A 26,325-nucleotide genomic window follows, 5' to 3' on the forward strand; every position below is an offset into this window, starting at 1 on the left:
AAAGCAAGGCGGGGCTACTGCATGAGGTGTTGGTGGAACAGTAGGTGGCGATCACACCTATGGACCAGAATGTCCAATCAAGTGCTTCAGTATGGTGATAGGGGACACTAAGCTGGAGGAGGTGCTGTCTTCCAGGTGCAATGTTAAACGGAGGCCCTTAATAATTAATGTCATCAAATGTCCCTTGACACTTTTTTAAGAGTAGTTAATGTCTAGTCTGGGCTTGTACAATCTGACCTCCCTGAAGATCCCCCTGAATTCAAATGGTGACGTAATTTCAAACTTCTCCCCCTGATCTGTTCTGCAGAACGACTGCTACAGTATGTGACAGTATACAGTATGTGGGGCTACACTGTGCTGGTGGACAGGGGGGCCCTCTTGTATTTGTAACATGCATTCAGATTCTGTGGGATAAAAAAGTTCTATATAAATGCAATCATTTCATGAAGTAGTTGAATGTCCAGTCCACGTAGAGTCTGTGCAAGAGTTATGGGTAGTTAAAAGTTCATCAGAATTTTGTCTGTGCTTCTGGTTAGGCAAAAAGTAGTGGTCTTCACTTTGCAATAGACATCTTGGTTTATATGTCTTTTCTGTGGTTAGAAAAGCTCTCTGAGGCTGAACGTAAACTGGTTCAAACGAGAAAAGCGCAAAAAACAGACTTTATTACATCTGTCTGGGCAGCACCGTTTGTTAGAACAGATTGCTGATGTCTAGATTTCGTTACGCATCTTTTGTTACATGCATTGTTAAAAAGCTACACCTCTGCTTCTCTCTCGATCATTTCCACAGATCTGCGCATCTGTAATCTGCCACGCTCAAAATCCTTTTAGGAAAACGAAAACAACAAGCTACTGTACCTGATCATACTCGCCATTAAACCATTTCCCTGTTTCCCCTAGATCTTTAGACGTTGACGAGTTCGGTGATGAACATAAACATCACTTTCATCATACAGTATGCACAGTTTTTCATTTGTAACTTAATTATATTTTAAATCCAAGGGCAATGCGAAATAGTTTAATGACAATTCGGAAAACAGCACCGCATTGAACAGTTAACTGAACTGCAACGTTAAACATCCTTCACCGGCATTCTGCTGGCGCTCTTGTCTCATACATACAGGTGCTATTTAATGCATTTTATGCTAAAGATATATTGAAAGTCTCCTGAAACTCCCCTTTGCTTAGAAGTCGCTGAGAAACACAAGTGCTGCTGTGCTCAGGGTTTCTAACCGTATCAAACAAGGGGTTCGCACACTCCTGACGCAATCTGCCCGTATCCGGCGGCTTATTGTAATCAACCATCTAAATAAACGCCGAAGTGAGAGAATGGTCTTGAGCTCTCTTTCATTAGCAAGTATTCGCTAACTCACCCGCGTTACGTGCAGGTGTTTTGTTAGAAGCATGAGAGAAACTTAACTCCAGGAGTTGGAAGAGAAGCAGAGAATGAGCGAGTGAGCTGTAGAGCAAACACACGCCAGCCGGAGCGCCTCCGTGCACACGCGTGTGTAATTGTGTGTGTGTGTACGCGAGCGTCTCCCTTTTCTTCCCCCTTCCCCGTTGCCCGCCCGGCTCTCGCGAACCGCAGCTGACATGGTCGTCCCGCGGGGGACTCTGAACTTCAGCACCAGTGACAGCCCCGTGCTCATCCTGACCGCCAACGCCAGCTCGCGGGCCGGCCTGGCGCCCGAGGAGCCGCCGACCCTGAGCCGGGCTGGCCACACGGTGGTGGCCGTCTTCCTGGGACTGATTTTCGTGCTGGGGTTCCTGAACAACCTGCTGGTCCTCGTCATCTTCGCCAAGTTTGAGGCGGTCCGGACTCCGATCAACCTGATTCTGCTGAACATCAGCGCCAGCGACATGCTGGTGTGCGTGTTCGGGACCCCCTTCAGCTTCGCCGCCAGCCTCCGCGGCAGGTGGCTCATTGGGCACCAGGGCTGCAAGTGGTACGGGTTCGCCAATTCACTCTTCGGTAAGCTCACTTTAATTCGCTGACGGGTTGTGCCCGCGCAGCCCGTTTGTATTAAAAAACAACAAGTCAACGGTTTCGTGTGTAAGAGGTTACCACTGCGCTGTCAGAACGGGGCAGAAAGTTTCGGGCAGACTTGCAGACTTGGCCGAAGTGCAACGCGATGAATATTACCAGGCAATTTGTTCCAACGCTACGGAGGCTCTGAAAAGTCCGTGCGTAAAGAGAGGTAACACTTTGTGTACTTTAATTACTAGACTGTGACCCTTTTTTTCCTTTAAAAAAAATCTTACATGGTTCTATCTTTATAAAGATAAATATATTGTCAAATGCTCGCTCCTGCCCTGATGGGGTTTGCTCTAGAATGAGGGTTTGCTTGAGTCAGACCTCAGTCCGACAGATTAAGCGACGCCGCCAGTTCGTTTCACCCGACTCTCTGCGTGGAAATTCGCTTCAGGTAAAGACAAAATTAAGCGTTACGAAATTAGCTACTGCAGATGAAGTTCGGGAGATACCGCGACTGTATCCTGCGCTCACGCCGAGTTCAATTAACTTTCAGGAGAGCTGGGTTTATCCTCTCACCCGAGGAGTTACGGGCGGGGGGTTGGGACGCAAGTGAGCGACGTGTCACAGTCCCCATCTGCGGGGTCTCATGTTTTTTTTTTATCCTGATGCTTCTGGCAAAAAAGAAGTAAATATTTGCCATGTAAATCACTTTAAATCACTCAATCTGGATAGCGCTCTCACGCTACTCTGGTGAAGAGAATTGCATTTGACTTCCGCCAGACATCAGAGTCTGTCTCCACGGGGGTCCCGAAATCTCTGGGCTGCGAAGATTTATTTTGAAGTTTGAAGCGCCTTGTCCCCTTGAGGCGCGCGCTCACCCCGGGTATCAGTTCTCAGCTCGTGCACGGCCGAGCGCTCTGCTGCACCTGAGACCCCAACTCCACACCCCACCCACCCCAGTCCCCAAAGCGGTTTTTTTTTCCCCTCAAACTCTCACCGCTGGTCCTTTCCAACTTGGCGATTTGCGCTCAGAATCAGGAGGCAGCTGAAAGCAGCCCGTCAGCCTGTAGACCAGAGCTGTTGTATTGACAGGGCGGGGAGAGGAGAGGTGGTAGCGAGGGCAAGGCAGAGCGGCCATCAGAAAGCCACTTCTTCCTGGTAAGGGACGAGGGTACTGACGGTGTGTTTTGGAAGCCCAGGAAACAATGCACACGCATAATTCAGTGGCCACAGACACACGCACAAAACCGAACTGCCTATTACACCCAATGCTGGGAGAAAAAAACAACAATAAGAAAGAATGACATGCAAGCTCCACACAGAAGGTTCACCGCGCCAGGCGCTAAGAGCTCTGAAAAAGGGGCGGGACTGAGCTCGCTGAGATATTTAAATCGTGGGAAGTGACAATTGACAGACAGAAAGAAATGCAAAGATAATCCACACAGTGCAATGAGGGAGGAAAGAATTACAGATTTGGCATTCAGGGTGCAGACTAGTCAAGTCTAGACTAGACAGCACTGGACTGTCTGCTAAATACACGCAATAGAATTAACAGTGCAGGGGCCGGCGCTGACAGGGACAGCCGAACCTGCGTAGCAAGCAGGCAGGTCTCACCCTGTAGCCCGACCACTACTCCCAGTACCTCCTGTTCCTCTGATGGAGCGCCCCATTGCTACCGCAGTACACCGTGGAAAAGGACAGTGAGACCGTCAGAGCTGGGGGGGGGGGCTTGGTCGATCTGGATGAACACAGGCTGAGAACTTGTGAATGCCAGGACAACGTGCTGTACAAAAACAGGTGAAGCTCAGGAAAAGAGGAAAATTTACAGGGAGGGGAGCGATGTCTGTGGAGCAGCCTGTCAGTCGGAGCGAGCACGAGGTTCCCTTTGTCTTTCCAGCTGAAGGAGCCCAAAATGACGGCTCCCCGCTAATGAAGCAGAGCAGAGAGCCAGGGCGCCCCGCTTTGTACCCTGCGAGTCCTGCATGTGCACCTGCAGCGGGGGGTGGGGGGAGATGGGGGCCAGGTTGTGCCAGGCAGCACAACACGAAAGCAGAAACAACATGTGGCAATCCGGAGTGTAAAAAGTCAGGAAACTGACAGAAATGACAGGATCTGTGGCGCTGAGATTACAACATCAAGCATCTCACACAGAGGGAGGGAGATGAGAGAGAGAGAGAGAGAGTGCCTCAGCAGCACAGCAGCCCTATGCAAAAAAGGCTGATTCTTTAGGCTTTTGCTTCATCTAGGCAATCTCACATTTTACTTAAGGTCCGTTTCTTTATAATCCTGAGACGTGAGATGCAGGCTTTCCTGAGGCAGTTGTGTATCTTAATAAGGCTGCCTTTAGCAGGAGAGAATCTCCGCCACTACAAGCCAGTCATGTGGAAGAGGGTTCTGTGGACTAGACTGTAGCCACTGTTAATTAAGAAGCGACTTTTTTGCTTATTAAAAAACAGGAAATGTAAGACCCAGAGCTCACCTTTGGAAAATATGAAATATCAAGAAGCGCACCAACCTCCAGATATACAAACCTTCAGATAATTGAATTTAATGTAATTTACTGGATTCTATGTATGTATTATTAATGAGGGTCAGGCTGCTGACCAAGACGTTGGACATTCTACTGTGTTTTGAAAAATAAAGTTAGACTGCTTTTATATTCTGAGAGAGTGCTTCACACTCCTTTCTTTTTATAATTCCTGGTCCTACGAATCCAGAGCAGAGAGGGTGTTTCGCTCATCTGCGGATTTTTATGTTGTTTTTTTTTTGTTCTTGGTATCGTTTTAAATCTTGAGATTTTTGTGAACAATTTTTTATTCTCCAAAAACCGTCAAAAGAATGGAATTGAAGATGGAATGCCAAAAATAACCCGGTTTATCTTAGAGATATGTATGTGAATTATGTGAGATATCCAGCTAAGTTTTGCCATTACTGTATTATACATACCACCAGACACATATCGCCTATAGCCACAAATAGCTGTTTTTAGGAGTTTGTTACAAGACCTTTAATTGTCTGGAAAAGCAATTCATGCTCAATATCAATGAAGACACAAGATATTCCTCAAACATTGTTCAAACATGCAAACTACATTTTCCATAATGTTTACCCTGACTAAGAGGGGGTGAGTTTACTTGAAAATTAATTTGAAATGTCAAGATGTCCATTAATGTTTTGTTTTACTAAGCTCATTGAAGAAGAATGCGAGATGTAATCCCAATTCTTATAAGGGACTTCATCGTAAATCTTTAAACCAGTGATAGCTGACACATCACAGTGGCCAGTTATCACTAGTTCTTGGAAAGAATGATCATTCAGTGCCAAGAGCTTTTCTGGAGGATTTGATCAAGAGTGGGTGGTTGCAACATGGACCAGATAATCACCTACATTGATTATCACATGGGACAGCGTGGACAGAAAATACTTCTGCCTTCCCTCTTGTCAGTCTTTTCACTGCTCAGAAAAATAGAACACATTTTTTCTTATTTCTCAGAAAGGAATCAGATTGCACTGTTGAGCAGAATGTCTTTTGATTACAGCTCATGCTGGTTTTAGTTTTCAGCAACAGTGATTAATGCATCTTGTTTTAAACAAAGAACGTAAATATTTCCGCATGTGGGATATCACAGATCATGTTTTCTGAAAAAATGTAAATGGACAATTTTCTGTGGTGACAAATACGCCATGTATTTATTACCCATATATTTACTCCATTACACAGCGTTCATTAACTCCCTTGGTGTAAATTCTGAACCCCGGCTGGGTCTTAATTTCCACTCTGGTAGAGAGTAGAGAAATAAAAAGGAAATGCGGAATATGCATTTTTCCTAAGCCCACGTGTCAACAGAAACTGTTTGTTCACCGTTTTGATTAGCGCAGCAGCAAAGCTATTTTACTAATGAGTGCAAATGTCTCTGCAGAACCAGAATTAAACAATGAGCTGTAGCCCTGTTAAATACAGTATATACTGGACATTACTAACCACACACATATACAGGTGTACATCCATGTGTTACTGGTGGAATCTTACAACTTCGTATTAAGAGTCTGTCAAACTAATTTCTCTGTATTGATTAGAATGCAGAAGCTGTTTTTTACAGTGGGGTTTCCTAGCTAGATACTGCTTCGGGCTGCTGAGCGTCCTTGTCTTTTTCCTGTTTGCAGGCTGGAACAAAGCACCTATGACAGCATGACTGCTGTTCAAGAGGATTGTGTCTAGAGGAAAGGAAAAAAATAACACCCAGTTTTGTTAATTTAATTAACTGATACTTGGACTGTGGACTGTTCAAATGTTCTGAGCTCTAGAAAGTGGCAGGATGCAGAGTGAGAGATTAAATTATCTGAGTAGGTGTTTGCATGGCACAGTGCTCAGAACGTCCTGAACCTGCTTGTGAACAAGTGATAATAACTGAATGAAGAACATGATCTCTGGCAAACATCAATGTATCATTTGCAAAAGCGTCTTTTATACTCATTGTGCTGAACCTGAGTGAAGAAAAGGGGTTTAATGAGCATATTGCGAGTATCGTGAGTTCATGGCAGGCGTTAGTCACTTCATTTGTAAATGTGTAGTCTGCACTGGGCTTTAGTGACACCAGTCAGGGTTCGGGTGTTGTAAAAAAAAGTTGTTAAAAAAGAGCACTTCAATCCTGTCTTTTGTAGAGACTGAATGAAGATCTGAAACCCATCTTCTGAGTATGCGATGAGGAGTGACTGTTTCCAATGTGGTCAAAAATAACATCTGTTTTGACCATCTCCTCTTCACAGCATGGACAGAAAATAGTTGTGTTCTTTCTATTGCAAGTCTGCAAAACTGTAACAATTTGTTTTAAGGCCAAAATAATGGCTTTGGTGAGCTGCTGGATCTGAAGCAGATATTCTGAACAGTTCTGCTGAAATGTCCTTATTTTCTGTGAAACTACGTTAGATCTATTGCATTGTTTTGTAGCTTTATTTTTTTCACATCATAACGTATTCACCTGCCTGCTTTCAATGTTGTTAAGGCTCTGTGTTGCGACAGTACTGTTTGCTGAAGGGCAGTAATTGCTTCAAGTGGAAACTGGAGCAGTCAAGGGCATCTCCTGCATTCCCTCACTGTGGCATCTCAGGGATTAATTGAAGGAGAGCCGACATTCCTAGCAGAGCAAACGGCTGCAAAGGGATGGAAGTGAAACAGGCTTATGAAGGCATCCTTTTACACTTTCCATGGCAATGTCCTGCTTTTCTGAAGCCCATTACAACACACACTCAGAAACAAATGCTGCCTAGAGCATAGCAAAACAGGCATTACACTACACAGGGGTTTGCTGAAGAGAGCTGCAGCCGATTCCTGTGACTTGGAACAACATCGGCTGTGGATTTGTAATGGAATGACTTGTGTTAGAAAGGAAATTGCCCTTGAACTGAGGGATGAAGAACTAACAGACTCTTAAGTAAATGAAAGCCAAAAGAAAAATAGAAAAGGTAAACCCGGGGAATCCAGCTTTGTGTTAGCAAATTCTAAAACGGCACGGATTTTCCACACATTCGTCATCGGGAATCCTGGTAGGAGTTGCAGCAATTTAGAATATATTCCGGCAGTAAAGGGCTTCAGACAGGACGCCAGTCCATTGCAGGGCACACACACACACAGGCAATTTAAACCAACACCGAAACCAACTAATCCAGCCACCAGATCTTTCAGACGTCTGGGGAAACTGGAGCCCCCCCAAGAAAACCCACATGGACCCGGGCAGAACATGCAGGGTCCCCACAGAAGTCTCCCCAGTCCATAACTAACTCAAAGACAGTATCACCCGCTACCACTCCACTGTGCTGGATAGGAGGATGTTTGCTGAGTCTGGGTCGCTCTTTTCCAAAGTGTTTCCACTGCTTTTCTTCACCTCTCATTCCAAATGTTTCCTCCCAGGAGGCACAGCTGTGGTCAGGGATGTCTAAATGGAGAAAGAGCCTTCTCTGCTGGTTTCTGGTGCTGGTTCCCATTCAGATACGTACTGTATGTGTGATTTCCTGGTGGGTCTCTGCCCTTTTGTAGAGGACACACGTTTTAGATGGGGTGTAAATATATCAAAAGAACACACAAGAACATACAATAAGTATAATGTCAATGAATTTATTTTGTTACTTAGTGTTAATAACTGGTCAGAGGAATTGGGACTGTAGTTCCCCTTTAAAAATTCAGCTGAAGATAATATTCATTGATATACAGAACATGCAGGCACAAAGATTCGACAGCCTTGATTTTAAAGCAGATAGGTAAAGCCAGGTGACAGTACTGAATAATATATTCTTATTTTCCTTCTCTTTTGCCAGTACTACGTTTTGGATGTTGTTGATGATCAGTGTTTAAATTAGTGGTCTCTCACCTTCCTCCTGGAGAGCATTAATTGACCAATTTCTTAATGTGGAACAGTTTCAATGTGATCACTTAAGCATGTGATTAGTGAAATAAGTAGAGATCATTTGGGACTAAAATTGAAATACACTTCAGCCCTCAAGGACAGGAGGTCTCCTAATTTGAACAGATAACTTGCTTAACTCATCAATAATTTTACAAACAGGTGATAAGACTGAATTTTCCAGGTCCAAGGTTAGACACCCCTGGCGCACAGTCCTGACACTTACTACCTTATAAATATTAGATGTAAGCATGCTTCATGGAAAAAATAATAAAGTGAAGAAAATAATAAGCAGCTTAGAGGGAGACCACAGAAAAGAATAAATTATTTTCTTTAAAGGAGTAGTGCACAACTCTGGAGAGCCACAGGGATTTCTTCTGGTTTTCTTCTCACCTAAAACCCTTAATTGACTAATTGGACTCATTAGTGACTTAACTGGACAAGCTGAAGCCTCTCCTTGTTCCTGGGAAGCCTTCAGATTAGAACAGACCTGTAAACCCTGCTGGACAGCAGCCCTGAGGACCAGAGCTGGGTTCCTCTGCTTCAGAAAGAGACTCTCAGGGACACAGCTTCTCACTACAATGATCAGCCCACCAGGTGAGAGCACTGTGAAAAGGTCATAAAAAAACATCCTTCAGTGAATGGCTCAAACTGCCAGCCAGGCTGATGTCTGACTCTGAGGCGCTGTTTATAAAAGATGCCTCAGAGCGCCTTACGATTCTCAAATTCAAAAGGGGACAAAAACAGGGGCATGAATCTTTAATAAAGACAGCAACCTAATTATCTATCATATGGAGCAGCTAATGAAAGACATAGTTAAAAGATAGCTTAAAAGCTAAATTATACAACGACCTAAATGAAACAAACCACTTTCATTAAACAAAGCCAGAATCAGAACAGGCAGTGAATTCCAATGAAACCAGAGGCTTTCTTAGTCCTGGCAGCAAAGGGCCCGCAGGAAATGTAAAATCTGGTGAAGACTGATAAAGAGAATTTCTGAATAGATAGCACACTGAACTGAGGTCCACTTTGAGCTTACCATCTCCAGTGATTGAGAGCAGCTACGTTGTGATATTAAAATGAAAAATGCATTAAATATAACGAAAGCTGCAGATGGGAAACTTCTACTGTGCATGTCCTCCTCCTGCCGCTGTGTCTCACCCCCGTTCCTTCCCTCACTGTGCGGACATCGACAGGGGGACATGTGCGAGGACGTGTCGTCTGGACCGTGGACACGGCCTGTGTTCCTCACATGTTGCCCCTTCTGTCCCCTCCTCTGCACAGGAATCGTGTCTCTGGTGTCTCTGTCCCTCCTGTCCTACGAGCGCTATGTTACTGTCCTGCGCTCTACCAAGGCTGACGTGAGGGACTACCGGAAGGCCTGGCTCTGCATCGCTGGCTCCTGGCTCTACTCCCTGGTCTGGACCCTCCCCCCCTTCCTGGGCTGGAGCAGCTACGGGCCGGAGGGTCCCGGGACCACCTGCTCGGTGCAGTGGCACCTTCGCTCCCTCAGCAACGTGTCCTACGTGGTCTGCCTGTTCGTCTTCTGCCTGCTGCTGCCCCTGATGCTCATGGTGTTCTGCTACAGCAAGATCGTCATTGCCATCCGAGGGGTAAGCTTGGCGGGGTTCCAGCCCCTGCAGTGCGTGACACATGAGCAGCGCGCGGCCAGCTGATTCAGCACACGGAGGTCAGGTTCCCTGCAGCGCAGTGCACATGCGAGCATGCGAGTGCTCGCCGCTACCGCTGCAGCAGTGAGAAATGAGAAATGATTCTGTTAAAGAAGTATGCTGGCAGACACTGGATGTATAGATAGGCTTTTGCAACATGCCTTTCAAGCTTTCCTTATAACTGTAGCTCCCTCCTTCCTTTCTGCTGCAGGAAGAGGTCTGCTTTGTCTCCCCAGTTTCAAAGCTGTCTTTCTTGCCCCTTGCATTATCCTTTTTAGCCATTAACGACTAATGGTATAGGGTGTTGAGGTTTTCAATCGAATCTAATCTCGTAGTGGCTCCTTCCCAGCAAATGTTTACAAACAAACATGCCAATAATAAATTGCCGTAGGGCACGGTGTGGGTTATTTTCACAATTTGTGGATCTGGTTTTACAAGAGGTAAATGACTGGTAGATGTTGTGTTCTTCTCATTCATAATCTCCATGCACTGGTTCTCCAGTCAGATCAATCACAAGCTAATTTCATCGAAAAGCTGAATGAAGAGTTTCTGATGATGCAGCAACGGGCATTTAGCAGCTATTCAAAATTCTCTGTGGGCAGCTCATTTTGAGTGAGTAATCTTTTGGCTTGTCTAGCAGACTGGAATGTGTGTATCTGTTTTCTGTTTTCACAGAAGATTGTTTTGGAAATATGAAATATAATGGCTCCAGGTTTTGAAATTCAGACTCAGTAGGAAAAGGCAATAAGCTGAATATATGTTCTACCCAGGCTCTGCATATGGAGCAGAAATTACCCACATTTCAAACCAAGGAGCTCAGCAGTAACCCACAGCTGTATGCAAATGGCAAGGTAGTTAGGGAAGGACCAAAAAAAACATCAACGACAAAAAGAAAGGAGAGACACTTTAAAAAATATTCTCTTTGCATCATGTCACACTTGATCTGACTCTAGACTTGCAGCTTATTTTTTTTAACTTTTCTGTTTATCAAGCGCTATGAGCACACCCCTCAATGCCACATGAGATAGGCCTGCTGCCGATTCGATTGTGCTACAGCAGTGATGGAGACCCTCTATGTTTATTTGTGGACATGGTAAACAGGAGAGCCTTCTGCATTCCAATGATCCCCTGGCTGTTTGTATCAATTTCATACCAGTATGCTTGCGAGATCAGAGCCCAGCACATTCCTGCTTACTGTGTCCAGATATAAACACCATGGGGGTTCGAAGACTGCTAGCGATATATTCCACTTGAAGTGCAGCGAGTCCTTCACCCCTGCTGTTCTTGCACATTAAAAAGGATTTTAGATAGAGCTGCCAACGCAGCTGCAGCATAATAATCTATAAAAACCTATTAGGCATCACTTCCCTAAACAATGCTGATCGGCTACACACTTGGGATCAGCATTCTCTGAGAGCCGTCCACAGACACACACTTAGTCTCTCTGGAGTTCAGGCATGCATTCATAGCTTCCCAGCACAGTGTATGTTCCTGAAGTGTTTGCCTGTCAGGGTGGGTTGAAGATAATAGAAAAGCCCCTATCTTGCCCAACAAGGACATGGAAAGAGTTTGTTTAAGAATCTTGTTTTCTAAACCACAACACCTTTTCGCCAGCTAATTTCCCTGGAGATTATGTAGCTCTGTTCGCTACAGCTTGCAGACTGATTCGCTGGTCCTGCTGAGATTTTGACATCTGCCTCTCTTCCAGCAGCTCCTATCTGGAATATGGCATTCTTGTTCCTTCATTTCTCTCCCTGGCAAATCCCTGATATAGCCTTGTCAGCAGGAAAGAAACAGGCAACAAAAAATGGGAAAATAGAAGCTTGAAAATATTGACCTACCCATAATACATTTTTGTAAATATTCTGAAGTTTTCATATGCATTTATTGTTAGGCACATGAAAGTTATGGATCATTTAGGGCAATGGATCCCAAGCCTCTTTAAATAATTAAGAAGATGTCTTCACTCATTTTTCGCGTATAATGGAATGTTGGCAATATTCTACCAGTGTGCAACAAAATTAATAAAACATACAAATGCTGTTTTATATTTTTGCTTGTCGGCAGTATTTAGGGAGCTATCCCAATACTGATTTGCAAGTTTAATAAAACAGTTTTGGTTCTTTTTCTGTTGATTTAAAATAAAAGAAAGCTCTTCAATAAAATGTTCCCAGCTGGTTTAAAAAAAAAAACGCTGCTGAGATACAATCTGCCAGCTGTGTGTAAATCAAAAACGAAATTATTTTTAAAGAATGAAAGTTCACTTGCAAACCCGACCTGCCTGTGACCACCTCCCATCTCTGATGGAGAGAGGTGGCTGCCAGGGTGCCCCAGGACGTAAACGAATTGAGATGAAATCTAGCGGAGAGCACCCTGAGGGTCAGGTGGAACAGTGCAGGTCAGGAGCATGATGATCATCATGCTGCTGTGCGTTGAGCCTTTTAAAGAACCGCGCTTACTGTAACATTAACATCTCTAAGCCTGGATTCAAACTGATGACAAGACACCAGCAGCTTTGTGGTGGAGGAAGCCTCATGTTTGTTTTCACTGGAGGCCCACTCACCTGCTGACGTTTGTTTCAGCCCAGCTTAATTATGGAATTGAACCCTTAATTGAACTCCTGAAAACCTGACAATGAGTCAATTAGATTTAGTAAATGCGATGGATTCTCACGTACAGTATAGTCTACCTTGAGTCACTATGATCACATTTTTGAATATTCCGATCAATGTGACTTAAAGATTGCAAAATCAGAAGATTGATCTCTTCTTGCCCAAGCGAACCTCTATTAATGTATTAATATCTAATTAATACATTTAATAAATAATTCATCAAATGAATCAATTAATAAAGTTGATGTAATACTTGGAAATACTAGTGGAGCTCGTATTAGTATTAGCTAGGTAACACGTACATACATTATTGTCCCTCGATGTGCTTAAGTCTACTGCACAGCATTGTATGTTTATATAAACTCTGAGAGCACCACATACGCACCCATATGCATCACATTTACTCTCTCCAGGCGTTTAATTACACCTAATGGTAGCACAGGAAACTGGCTACTGTCATAAGGAATCCAGTCTTTTCCAGTCATTTACCTGTGGGGTTCAAAGTGAAAGCAGGTGGGGGCTGCCTTCCAAAAATGCTATTAGTGCAAAAAATGGCAGTCTCATGTGCCCAAATGAGCCATTAAACGGATTTCAAGACATTCAAAAGACTCTAGCATGAAACTCCTGCATGACATTTTGCTGGATGCCTCTTCTGGCTATCATAATTAAGCTTATCCAGCAGATACTATCAAATGTGATACCCCAGCAGCATGCAAGCACATGCACAAAATAACTAAACCGCTCCAACATTTAGTTAACTTTTGCGGTGGAAATAATGACACTCTTGAAATCAACAACAACAAAAAAAAAGAAACCTCTGCCTCTTTTTTGCACTTTTATCTTCTTTTTCTGCCAATGGTGTGACAATAACTCATCAAGAGTTACCCTCCAGCTGGGAGAGAAAGCCTCGTTGCAGGGACAAAAAACATTTTATCCCCGGTTTTCATTCTATTTAAGGACAACAGAAGGAGCCTTTAAGTTGAAAATGAGAGTGACAGCAGGAGACCAGCAAAGTCTATATTTACTTCTTCCTTCCACTGGTCTCTCGCTGCGGAAGTAAAACGGGAATCCGTTCCAGGGAGGCAGGTTAGATGTTCAGCAGGTTAGTAACCCTCTCAGATTCGTGACTCATCTTCGCCTGTGAAACATTACATAACGTGAGCAAAATGAAAGAATATTTAATTAGAATCCCAATCTGTGTCCTGGCAGCGTTCATTTCTTGCCCTGTTTCATGAATGAATCATTGGAGTATTTTTAGAATCTGGAACGTGTCTGTTACTATTGGTGACAGCCTGTTGTGTAAGCATCTCATTTCCTACAGGAGTTTTTCAGCTCATCTGAGGGAAAGGTCTAATACAACTGCTTTCGTTCTATGCAAGCAGCCCAGCTGCTGGCAGGTCTCCAAAGGTTTTTTTTTCTACGCAGGCGTTAATTTGTGCTTAATTTTAAAACTCTGATGAAATTCACACCTGAAGTGGATGTCAGAAAAATAAATTCAATGGATGCTATATTTTCATTAAATGCACAACTATTTTTTTACTCTGTACTGCCACTGCAGCCTCTGCACACAATTAAATATCAGAGAGAGCAAATATAAACAATTCTCTTCCCAGAGGAAAAAAAAACAATCTTTTTTTCTTTCAATTTTAAGGTCTAAAAAAACCTTTTCTTCACTTTTTTAAGGGATACTCTCTGTTAAAACATCCTGAACCTTATATTTCCTCTGTAATATCCAGTCTAACTTATTGTGATTTGAGTGTGGTACTGCATCGGCGTGAGCTTAAAGGTAACTCAACGCTGAAAAGCAGACAGAAAGAAATAACACACGGTTTTGGCTTTTTAGCCTTCTTATACCCGAATAAAGCCTGCCTATTTATCGTTGTTTGTATTTAACAAAGGCTAACAGCTCAGTTTATCTAATTTTGTCTAAGATTCCACACATGAGTTATTCGTACTGTTTTGGAACTCTCAACTTTTTGAAAATGCACTTTGTAGAAAAGCATGTTGAAATGTCACGCGTCAGTCCATGGCTCTTTGATCTCAGCATGTCAAGGTTGCTGGTGTATCAACACTTCCTTCCTGCTTCCATAGATGAGGCTGCACACTGCTAAACCCGTTCAACTGTGGAGTCCTGTGTTTCCATAGGAAGAAGCTGAAGATGATTTGAGCTTTGTGGAAACAAACCTGAACAGGACACTTGTTGATCTGTAATGTCCCCACACAAAGACATTAAGACAAAAGCCAAGAAAGACTAACTTTCACTGTCAGAAAGACTGACAGTGGCTGAGATGCACCTAAGCAAGTCAGACTCACAAGGTTGATTTTGCCTAAAGAACCCTTGCTGTTCATCAAGGACATCAGACACTAGAAGAGAGACATTATACATAATCATATCATTCAGAGATCCATGTTAACACTGAATTATTATGTGCCTACACATGCAGCAAAACACTCTTATTGCTTGCTGCCACATTCTTTGTGTCACGATCTGGTGAAGTCTGATGACAGCTCTGTGCATCAGGGCTGCAAGCTGCAAATTTATTTTTAGTCACAAGGTACTGAAAATGCCATTATGAAATTTTTATGAAAATTGAATGACTTTTTTTTATTACCTTCGATCACATACTGCTGTTCTTCATGACTTTCTGTTTTCATGTCGGAAATGAAAAGGCAGATCAGACACGCGGAAGGAGCTGAGCCAAACTCAGAAAAGTAGGGCTGCAGCAGCAGGGTGTGCACTGTGTTTCTGCTGTTGGGAAACAACAAATAAACAAATCGCTAGGTAAAAAAAAAAAGAACAATGAAGTACTTTAATATTCACAAGATGAGAGGTGCTACAAGCACCCAGCTCTCCCAGGAACCATGGGAAAAGCTCACCAGCAGAGCCATTTCACCAGCTGACACACAGCAGACTCCATAGGGCCAAACAGGTGAGCTAGCCCTGACTGGAGGACCAATGTGCCTCTCACTGACCTCACTGCTACTTGAACTCTCTTGCACCTCTGACTCATTTCCTTGCTATGCTTGGGGAGTATTTTTATACACATTGTCTTTTCCCATGCTAGTGTACCCAGCCTATTAAGTCCTCAAGTGCTGATTGATTATTCCTCTAACAAAACAGGTTCTTTTTTCAAAGAAATAAAAAGGCATGTTTACGAACACCTCCAACACCACCTTCGTTCTCCCTCTGTCTCTCCAGCCCTACTTGATGTCATTGCTGCTTCATGACAATTCTCCTGCTTACCGTTCCTTAATTCATTAACCTGTGCTTGAAGATGCCAGTATAAGGTATAAAAATAGTCATCTTAGGTTTCTTTGTGAAATTCTCTGTCTATTGTTTGTCAGCTTTTAAACATGGCTTTTACTTATTTTCTTTGAGGTCTTCCTTTCTATTATCACAATGATTGCTTGTCCCTCACTGGAAATAGAAAGCAGATTTAAAATTGTCCTTTACCTGCACAGGTGATTTTGTAACAGGACACCTGTATTACCTACAAGTACATTACTAAGACAGCAGGCAAATGCCACATTACACTACTTTAACATAGTGTAAAATCATCTGTTACATGAGCAATAATCTGAGGATTGCAAACTGATGCCTGTATAGCAGTGATAAACTTTCCTGACCTGACACTCAGCCCTGAACTCTCTCTTTGACTAGCACGATCATGCTAGTTTTTTCATCCTCTTAGAATCTCAATCCTGAAATGAACACTCACACTTGCCTTACAGAATAATCACATTGTCTGCTTAAGATGTGGTTTTATATATATATATGCATTTTTAAATGCATATATCATTCATTCTTGCAGTTATTATCTTGCACCTTGGTTCTTGGTGCTTTCATCTCATAATGAGCCTTACTTACAACTAACCAAAATAAGAACTAAATCTTACGACAAGGAGAAGGAGAACAGGAGTCGGGTTGAAGATTCGACTGCAGATTCTATACACATGGATTCTGTGGAGAAGCTTAGACCCTGATTCAGGGCGCTGGAGTTAAATCACACTCTGGAATATCTGGGGCACATGTCAGTTTAGGTACTGTTGAATTATATTCTATAAAAGGATAATAAATTGTCTTTTAAAATATTTCTAAAGCATTATGGAAGAAAGAAACTTCTTTTTATGAATAACCCTATTGTAAGGGTTAAGAGTGTGAGTCTTTGTTTCTTCCATAATGCTTTAGAATTTTTTTTAAAAATATGATTCATTATCCTTTCCTATAGTATAATTCTAGGGTTAGAGACTGATCACACGTCATTTTAATGCAGAAGAGATTGGCTATAATCACATTCAGGCCCCTGTGTTAATACCTGAAAGACACATAAAACATTTCTAAATGGCGTTTGTAACCCCTGATTTGAAGTGTTACTAAATACCAGTTACACAAGGGAAATATCCATCCCTGGAAGAACAATATGAAAGAGCCATCAATAAGGCTGTACATAGAGTAGCATGACTCAAAAAGGAAATCAGGCAGAAGCAAAGAGCAGAGTATACAATGACATTATATATTTTATTGGCTCATCTCCCTGCCATGTAAAGGTTTGCTTTGAAGGGGCTCACAGGGCATGCCCCCTGCTGTGACCCTTTCCCCAGAGGTATCGTACGCTTTCCCAGATACCTCCTCCCCCACTAGCAGAACCCCTGTCCACGAGCAGAACTGAGCACTAGTCACATTTTCCTATTACTCCACTTCAAAGTAACCATTTCCATAAACCTTATCCCTACAACACAGGCAGGAACACATCCTCCCACGCCAGATGCAGACCCACCAGGCCCGCAGATGGAAATCACAAGACGATTGCGGGTTCAGCATCTAAATGAGTTTGGATAGTGAATCCCCCAAACACCAGAAATACCAATACCTGGCCAACAAAACATTCCTGCATTGCTTTTTAATGGAGCCTTTGCATTTTTTAGGTCAACCATGGATTTCTGATTACAATAATAAACTGCAATAATAATAATAATAATAATAATAATAATAATAATAATAATAATAAAATGCTATAATATTAGTAATAAAGCTTTTAAAATAGGAGGTCTCTGGCAGTCTTAATGATCACCTCTGTTGCTTTATATATCACACTAATTGTGCCTTGTGCCTAATTGGAACCAATTTTGTATACGGAAAACTAACACAGGAAAAATCTAAAAGAAAGGAGACAGTGTGGGGGAAATATAGCAGCCCTGACTGTAGTTTAAACACCAAGAGCTCTAGAACGGTCTCAAAGGAGAGAGGCTAATTGATAGGTAGCTTCAGTAGCTAATTGACCTGAGGATCTCATCCAGCTGTTTCTTGAAAGGAGCAGTGGTCTAGGCTTGGGGAACATAGCTGGACAGCTTGTTCAAGGCTCCCACCACTCTCGGCGTACAGCACTGCCCTCGTTTCTCATTTTTAAATGCTGATCCACATACAGCAGTTTCTGCTAGTGGCCCCTGATTCGTGTTTTACTGCCGATTCGGAAGGCATCCACTGGGATGCTTCCGTCACCATCTTTGAGGACAATAAAAACCTGATTCAGGTGCCCTTGTACTTTTTCTTTCAAGACTAAACAGGTTTCATTCTTGTAGCCAGTCACTGCAGACTATGTCTTAATGAGTCCATGGATGTACAGTATTTTACAGTACAGCTGCTCCACTCTGCACTCTTGATTCCAGGGCAGCAATATCTTTTTTTGTGTCTTGGTGTCCGAAACTAAATACGGTATCGAATACAGAATCCCAGATGAGGTCTTACTAGTGACTTGGACAGTTGAAACAGAACAGTACATTCTGTTTGCCTTTTTATTGCTTCCCTCACAGAATCTCAAAGAGGTTTGTCTACACAAACACTTAAACCCCTCTCATAACACACAAAGATATGTCTGAATGAGAGACAATTCCTGATAGACCATCCACCCAATAGGAAAAACAAAAAAACAAAAGAGCCACAGGAAGCAATGAGCCAGACTTTGACCTGATGATGTCAGAGGTGAAGGTTTGGGGGAAGATAAGGTCAGGTGGTCAGGTCAGCACCACTGGACACAGTATTCAAATGCTAATCCACAGCCGGTCAGATTTGAGACATACTCCAGTGGGAAACAAAAGCACATCATGCTATACCTACAAGACCTTCTGTTACACAGCCTTCAGTTTATTTTTAAAATCGAATCCTTAGATGAATGGAGATTTCAATAACTAGAGGTTGGGTGTAACATCAAATTGAAGAACACATCTCGGGGTTTGTTCCAGTGTGAAGCCCCAGTTTTCATCTCAGGATGCACAAAATGACATTATTGAAAGATTACTATTAAGACTATTTAGTTCTTTGGAATTGAATGAAATGGAAAGAGACCTCAGCTGCTATTACCATGGTAAAAACGCCAGCTCACCCTCTGCTTCTATGTGCTCTTTAGCTCCTTCAGCACAGTGTAAATGTAATTCACTTTAAGATTGAAAGCCACCGTACTGTCCTGAGTTATCAATCACCTTAACTTTAACGAAGTCTGCCAAAACCTGATGACCCTGTAGATACCGAATACAAATTGGACTCCAGAAGGATAAAAATGTCACTGCAGGTTCCCAGACCGGGATGAAATTGATGTCATTATTCAAACACAGTTGAAATCAGGCTTTAAAGTTAACTCCCTCGGAGTCACCATACTCAACACATCACTTTTTAAAAAAAGCAGACTGGCCTTAGCTTAATAATGCAAAAGGCTAATCAATTACCCTTTGATTTTGTTTGACACATGAAATGTATATCACTTTGCACCAGAAAGTCTTCAGTCAACTAAGCTTTTAATTATGCAACAAGCAATTTACCAAAACAGAATACAGTTAGTCTTCTATCTGTACTTTCAGGTACACAAATAACCATGTCTTGCAATCCCCTCACAGAAGTTAAAGAATTCCAAAGGGCTTGCTTATAAAACTCATTTTATTATAGAAAGTGCAAGCCCATCTGCACAGTTCTATTTCCCCTGTAATTAATAATAAATTACAGACACAATTGGACTTTTTAGTGATCTCTAATTAAAGACTCTCTTACAGAAATGATAAGACCTGAGGGCAGCACAGTAATGCAGTGGTTAGCATTGCTGTCTCGCAGTGCTGGGGCCCTGGGTTCAATTCCAGACCTGGGGTGCTCTCTGTGTGGAGTCTGTGTATTCTCCCTGTGTTCTTATGGGTCTCCTCCAGGTGCTCTGGTGTCCTTCCGTAGTCCAAAAGTATACCGACATGATAACTAGCTTAACTCTACTGATTCACCATTAAGTTAGTTTGGCAAATGTTTATTATCTCTTCAAATACCAAACACTGAACATCTTTATCTCAGTGTTTTGTTATCCCCATATACAGTACAGTACAGTACAATAAGATGTCATACTGTAAAATCGGAGTAAAAAGGTTAGGGATTGAAGGAGAGAATGGGAATGTCGCTGTCGAGAGATGCAAAAAGGGTGGATTTCAAAGGGAGAAGGCAGCAGGAAAGCAAGCCAGGCTGATGGCAACTGTAAGCTATGGACCCGAGACATCAGCATGTGCTGTGTTCTCCCTGTGCAGTAATCCACCGAGCTGAAACAAGCCGTGATTTGTCATCTGTCTGCAGAAAGGCACGAGGGCACCAGAAGAAAGCATCTGAACTCTTTTTGGATTCATAAAAAAAGGTTACAAAGAAAAGGAGCTTACGAAGGTTCAGAGGAATGAGTGACATTGAAGGACCATTGAGAATAAGTTGATCCACAGAAACCATCTAGCGTATTGTGCGTAACAGAGAATGCCCTGGTTTTCCTCCTGTACCTGCAATACTGTTCATGTTTAAATGTCTTCAATGTATCAGGTGGAGCCTGAAAGGCAGGCAGAGATGTGCTTTAACAAGCTCTGCGTTTGTTAAACTTTTGTGTCCTGCCCCCTGCCCCTCTCACTGACAGCCCTGTCTTCCCGCGCTGCTGCAGGTGGCCAAGATTAACCTGACAACGGCGCAGCGGCGCGAGAACCACATCCTGGCCATGGTGGTGTCCATGGTCTCCTGCTACCTGCTGTGTTGGATGCCCTACGGGATCATGGCGCTTATCGCCACCTTTGGCAGGGCAGACCTTGTCACGCCCACAGCCAGCATCGTCCCCTCCATCCTGGCCAAGAGCAGCACCGTGTTCAACCCCGTCATCTACGTCCTCATGAACAACCAGGTGAGTCCCAGCGGGCACACCCCCAGTATCCCAGCAGCCCCTGCTGCTGACCATGACTTCGCTGCGGCAGATCTCCGTGGTAGACCTGCAGTTTTAACCTAGATGGTTCTGTTTCCAATTTACTCAGCTTTACCGGGTTGTTTCTAAAAAACACATTCAGCTTCGAGGAGTTTAATAACCCACAACCTCTGAAACTATATAGGTTGTGTGTGCTTACTTTTTAGGTTTGTTCTATGTTGTCTTTAAGCTTTCTCATACCACTCCATTTTGCCATTAACTCACTATACCGTACTTTTACCTTGGTGCTGTGCAGAAATCATAAGGGAAAAAAGAAACAGCAGGAAAATGATAGAAATGAACAAAAACACATAGACCAATGTGTCCCTAGCTCTGCATGCATCTAGAGGTACAGTAAATGTTTTTTCAGCGTCACACTGCTGGTTAGTGTTCTTAATCAGCAATACAAACACCACATACAGGCAAATGGGCCCTAGAGATTTGCTCTTTGAGGACAGGGACTGGGACTCACTGTATTTCGGCAATTAGAAACAGCTCTGGAAGAGTTTGTCTAGGACTTCAACGTGTCACAGTAGGCTTGGAGTCAATTAATAATGTAGCAGGAGTGACACCTGCACAGCACAATTTCATAGCTAATTTCAGTTCCATTATCACACAGGCAACCTGGAGGTGGGCAGCAGTCAAAATATAAATTACTAAAGCATAACACAAAGCCATCTTCTTGCCATCATCGTGGTGCTTCAGATCGATGTAATTATTTCTGTTTTGAAACATTCAAAATCGACAAAAGTCAAGCCTGGATGCAGTCCTCAGCTGTCTGTAGCACATGCAGGCCTTGTTGTGTAGATAATTAGACATGCCTCCTGTTGGAGTGCAGCTCAAGCGCAGGTTGTTTTGACTCACTCTGCGTTATTGTTTCTGAATCCACGTGCGCTCGTGCAAATGTGAATGTTAGAGAGGGGAGCCATATTTGAGGCTTACAAAGGAAGAAGTAAAGAAAACTCCATGTTAAAAGGTAAAAAGACTTCATTTTTTTATCTCTGAAGTCCTCGCAGGGTGAAATTAAAGATCACATACAGTATATAAAAGGTACACATAGAGGTTTTTTGTTCCTTATTCATTTTTTTCAAAAATGTAAGCCTTTGATAATTTCTCTTCTTCTCACCCTTATTCTCACAAGACAAATGACATCTCAGCCGCAGTTAAGCAATCAGCCTTTTGTTGAGATAGCTCGTTAGAGGATTATAAGCGTTAATATGTGGCCCCTGCAGAGAAGACCAAGCTGCTGGCTGTGAAGGCAGCAGCAGAAAGTGCTGTGAGCACTCATTCTGGAAATGAGAGCGTGAGAGACAGCCGCGCTGTGAATCGATCACTTGCTGCTCAGCATTATGCACAGATTAAAAGGTTCAGAAATTTTTACTAATGTCATCAATCAAAAACAGGGTGGAGTTGTGCCAGTTGTGATAACAAGAAAGTCTATAACAACTGGCTACATGCATCTGCTGTGTTTGCTTTTCTTGTGCCCAAGCTTTGTTTTGTTAAATGGGCTTCCTTCCTGCTAATGACATCTCCCCAGTCTCCAGGCACAATTCCTATAGTTGCAGCCAAAAAAGAACATAATGCAGATAAAGGTATCAGCTTTGCCCACAGAGCCTAAGGCTGCAGGCTTGATTAAGGAGGACAGAACAACCATTTGTAAGCTTTCAGAAAGCTGGAACTGCATTATAAACCGAGCTGTAGAAACTGTTTGAGGGTTTTGGTGCAGCTGTTGAAACTGAGCCAATGCTTTGATTGATTGGAAGGCCTATGATACGCAAAGGCATGCCCAGGGCTAATGAAAAAGGGTATCACAGGGCATAAGTGATTATATGAATTAATAAGAAAGGATCTGTGTTAGGCACAATGGCTATTTGACTAACAATGACTAACACAGCAGCTTTCAGCTGCTGACCACAGTTAAAACCAGAAGATATAAGATAAGAAAAAGTTTGTGAACACCCTACTGGGTATTCTCATATTTTACACCAAAAATGTAATTAGACACAAGTGAACATCTTAATAAAAGAGGAAAATACCCTCATCCAACATATAACACAAAAACATAACATTTAACTGGATTATTTAACAAAATGATCCAACAGTAAAAATCCTCATGTAAATAAGTATATGAACCCTAGATTCAGTAACTGGTCGCACCTCCTTGAGCATCAAAGACTTCAACTGTCTCCTGAAGCTGTTTATCAGTCTCTTGCATCGGCTTTTGGGAAACTTGCTACATTCTTCCTCACAGAACCGCTTCAGGGTGGTGGCATTAGAGGGCTTCCTTGCAGGAGGACCTCCCTTCAGGTCCTGCCATGACATTCCTGTGGGGTTCAGGTCTGGACTTTGACTCGGCCGATCGGGCACAATGCACAATGTCATCATCGCAGCCCCTCTGCAGGAGGTCTGCCTGTGTGTTCAGGATCACTGTCCTGCTGCACGAGCCACTTAAAGCGCAGCTTCAGTTGACGGATGGATGGCCGGAAGTCCTCCTCTGGAATTTGCTCAATTCGTGGTTCTGTCAACGGTGGGCGGCTGTCCAGTTCCTGCGACCGCAAGGCCACCCCAAACCGAGACACCCCACCGCCGTGCTGGACGGTCGGGAGCCGGTTCTTCCTCGGCTTTTTCCCTCACCATGCCTTTCTCATTATGGCCAAAAAAAACAACCATGTCAAGGGTGCGCTCCTGCAGGAGTCTTGTGCATTGTCCAGGTGCTCTATGACGAATATGAGACGGATGGCAATGTTCCCTTTAGCCTGGATTGGCTTCTTCCTGGCTACCCTCCGGTGAAAACCATTCCTGTTCGGCTTTTCCCCACCGCGGGCATGAACACTGGCATTAGCTGTAGATCAATCCAACCGGCAGCTCCTGCTCTAGGGCCCTTGTGACTTCCCGTGTGGCTCTCCCCAAGAGGTCCTGTCCTGGGCGGAACCACCATGGGCTTGGAGATTGTCCATTTCCACCCTGTCTGTCTGACTGTGGACAGACAGGGCCCCTGATGTTTAGAAATGGTTTTCAAACCCTCTACAGACTGCTGAACATAAACTACTCATTTTCTAAGGTCTTCCGATATCTCCTTTGATTGCGACATAGCAGGCTTCCACTAACCTGTCCTGAGCTGCGTACAGGGCTAAGATATTGCAATTCCTGTAAATATCAAGGGGGTTCACTGACCTTTATTTTGGCACTGTATGCAGCAGCACTTGAAAGCACAGTACTTACATGGGCTCAGGAGAAAGAGGATGCAGGACCCGTACTCTGAAATGGAAAGGCTCTTTATTTGCACTGACCAGCTCAGCTCACAGCTCTACAAGGAGGCACAACAAGAAGATGCTGTCCCAGATCCTCATACTTCTCCAAAGTGACAGAGGGAGAAGCAAAAATAAAAAAAGATAAGTCAACTTAGTGGAATAACTGAATTTAACTAACTGGCGAGCCAGATTCTGTTAGCCGTTTTCAGATTTAGCTGTAACCCCTTCAGAAAGACGCACCCTGTGCCGCTGGCAGCGTGATTAATTTCCCCGTGTCTCGTCAGTTCTACAGGTGCTTCATTGCCTTTGTGAAGTGTGGCTCCGAGCCCCAGCCCACCCACACCTGTACCGCCTCGCACCCCAGCGACGATCACCACGGCAACAGCATCCCCTTGTCCCTGCTGCCCCCCCGCCTGCCCTGCGGCCGTCGCAGCCCCCCCCCGACCGAGCTGTCCACCCTGCACCGGGACGGACGCGCCCTGGTTCTGTGGGTGCACTACTCCCCCTGACCTCCCGGAGGAACTGGCTCGGAGCGGATCTCGGCCAGAGCTGCGGACGGGCCGTCTCGGCGTCCACGGGTCAGCTTGCAGCAAGCACCGCGCTGGAGTCGGCCCAGACAGCCCCCTACACCGCCGCAGGAAGGCACTATAGTGAGCAGCTTGCAAAAGGGAAGACTGTGCATCACGTCCGTCAAGTACTGGCGTGAGGTCTGACTGGTGGAACAGACTTTCATGTATTGTAAGACCATTGCAAGCTGCTAATTGTCATCACATTTCCTAAAATTTCTATATTTCTACATTTTTTTCAGACAAAAACCCGTGGCTGAAAGTTACACATCGGCTGTGCGTTTTGATTCCGGGTTCGTGTCCCAGCTGGAGCACACAGCTGGGCTGACTGGGAGGTGTCAGTGAAATCTTGCCAGCCGAGCTATTTTTAATCACGCAGAACCGCAGCAGACATTATTAAAGTAACCAGAAGGAAAGACAGAGATGAGGGTGACATTTCGGGCGAAACGGGACTAACCCGTGATGAAACAAAGGGAAGCACACGAGAGAGAGGCACAGTGGTGCAGAGGTCAGCATTGCTGCCTCGCCGTGAGTTCAATTCCTGACCTGGGGTGCTGTCTGTGTGGAGTTTGCATGTTCTCCCCATCTTCATGTGGGTTTCCCCTGGGTGCTCCGATTTCCTCCCGCAGGCCAAAGATATGCGGGCAGATTAGTTGGCTTCTGGGGAAAACTGGCCCTGGTGTGAGTGTGTGTGGCGTGTGTCTGTGTTTGTGTCATGTCTAGGGGATTTCCTGCCTTGCTCGCGTTGCTTGCCGGGATAGGTTCCGACTGCCTCGTGATCCTGTGCTGGATAAGGTGGTGAGAAAAGGGATCGATCCCTCATCTCAGCGGGAATCTTGCTGAGGGGCTTCAGATGAAGTGGCGCCCTGCTGCCTGTTTTTAAGGTCACCGTCACTTGGCTCTAGCTTCCTGCAGTGCTGTGCTCAGCACCACCGCTCATGAAACAGGAACCCTTCTCCTTACGGCACCTGCAGCTCAAGGAGAACCTAACTGTTTCCTTTCAGGTAGGACAACAGCCAGGTCACCTGGGTCATGAACACCAAACTGGAACAAAGCTGGTCAGGTAGGACATCAAAACACCCCCCTCACCCACCACCACCCCCGTTTCCTTCATTTTAATGGCTCAGTCTTCTTCCGAGAGTGGATGCAGAGGACAAACCCACCCTGCTTTCACCACTGCTCTCTTTATGGGAACTACTTCTGCTTTTTTTTCCCCCCTAAGTGCAGATAGTAACGTTGCTGAACACCCACATCCTTCGGCGCCTGAACCCAGTGTAAAAGTACCGCTGGAGGAATTAGTCTCAGATGAACGGAGTTTGAGCATCATGAGCTACACTTCAATCTGCTTTTACTAAAACGTGAAAGCAGCTGTTTTCTGAGGTGCTGATTAATAGCCCTCAGCTCCCAGCTTCCTTAAATATGTAATAGGCATGTATCCAGTACAGGAATGTGCTTGCACTGAGAGGTTCTGCTGAGTAACTTCAGAACAAAATTACATACAGTTGCATGTCTTAACGCACACAGACGATGGCGCTGTTTCGCTATTTGTGGGACACGGCTCTCAACTTCATTCACACAAGGAAAGTATAGCGCTTCCCTAATGGAAGCCGAAAACACATC

At 44.0% G+C, this 26,325-nt stretch overlaps 1 protein-coding gene across 1 annotated transcript; it reads left to right on the top strand.

The window, feature by feature from the left end:
* Nucleotides 1-1,561: 1,561 nt before the first annotated feature.
* On the top strand, nucleotides 1,562-25,106 carry tmtops3a (teleost multiple tissue opsin 3a). The gene is made up of 4 exons (XM_088925320.1): nucleotides 1,562-1,971; nucleotides 9,657-9,985; nucleotides 20,598-20,831; nucleotides 24,424-25,106. Exons 1-4 carry the CDS (start codon nucleotides 1,593-1,595, stop codon nucleotides 24,646-24,648), a joined length of 1,167 nt encoding a protein of 388 aa, XP_088781446.1. The 5' UTR covers nucleotides 1,562-1,592; the 3' UTR covers nucleotides 24,649-25,106.
* The last annotated feature ends 1,219 nt before the right edge of the window (nucleotides 25,107-26,325 follow it).

Source organism: Atractosteus spatula, chromosome 9 (assembly GCF_055471065.1).
Source record: "Atractosteus spatula isolate fAtrSpa1 chromosome 9, fAtrSpa1.hap1, whole genome shotgun sequence".
NCBI classification, from domain to species: domain Eukaryota; kingdom Metazoa; phylum Chordata; class Actinopteri; order Semionotiformes; family Lepisosteidae; genus Atractosteus; species Atractosteus spatula.

Bases quoted from the DNA above. Each gene is read 5' to 3' on its own strand.
- tmtops3a (XM_088925320.1), top strand. From the start codon at position 1,593: ATGGTCGTCCCGCGGGGGACTCTGAACTTCAGCACCAGTGACAGCCCC. The intron at 1,972-9,656 runs GTAAGCTCACTT...TCCTCTGCACAG, and splicing joins GTTCGCCAATTCACTCTTCG to GAATCGTGTCTCTGGTGTCT. The intron at 20,832-24,423 runs GTGAGTCCCAGC...GTGTCTCGTCAG, and splicing joins ACGTCCTCATGAACAACCAG to TTCTACAGGTGCTTCATTGC.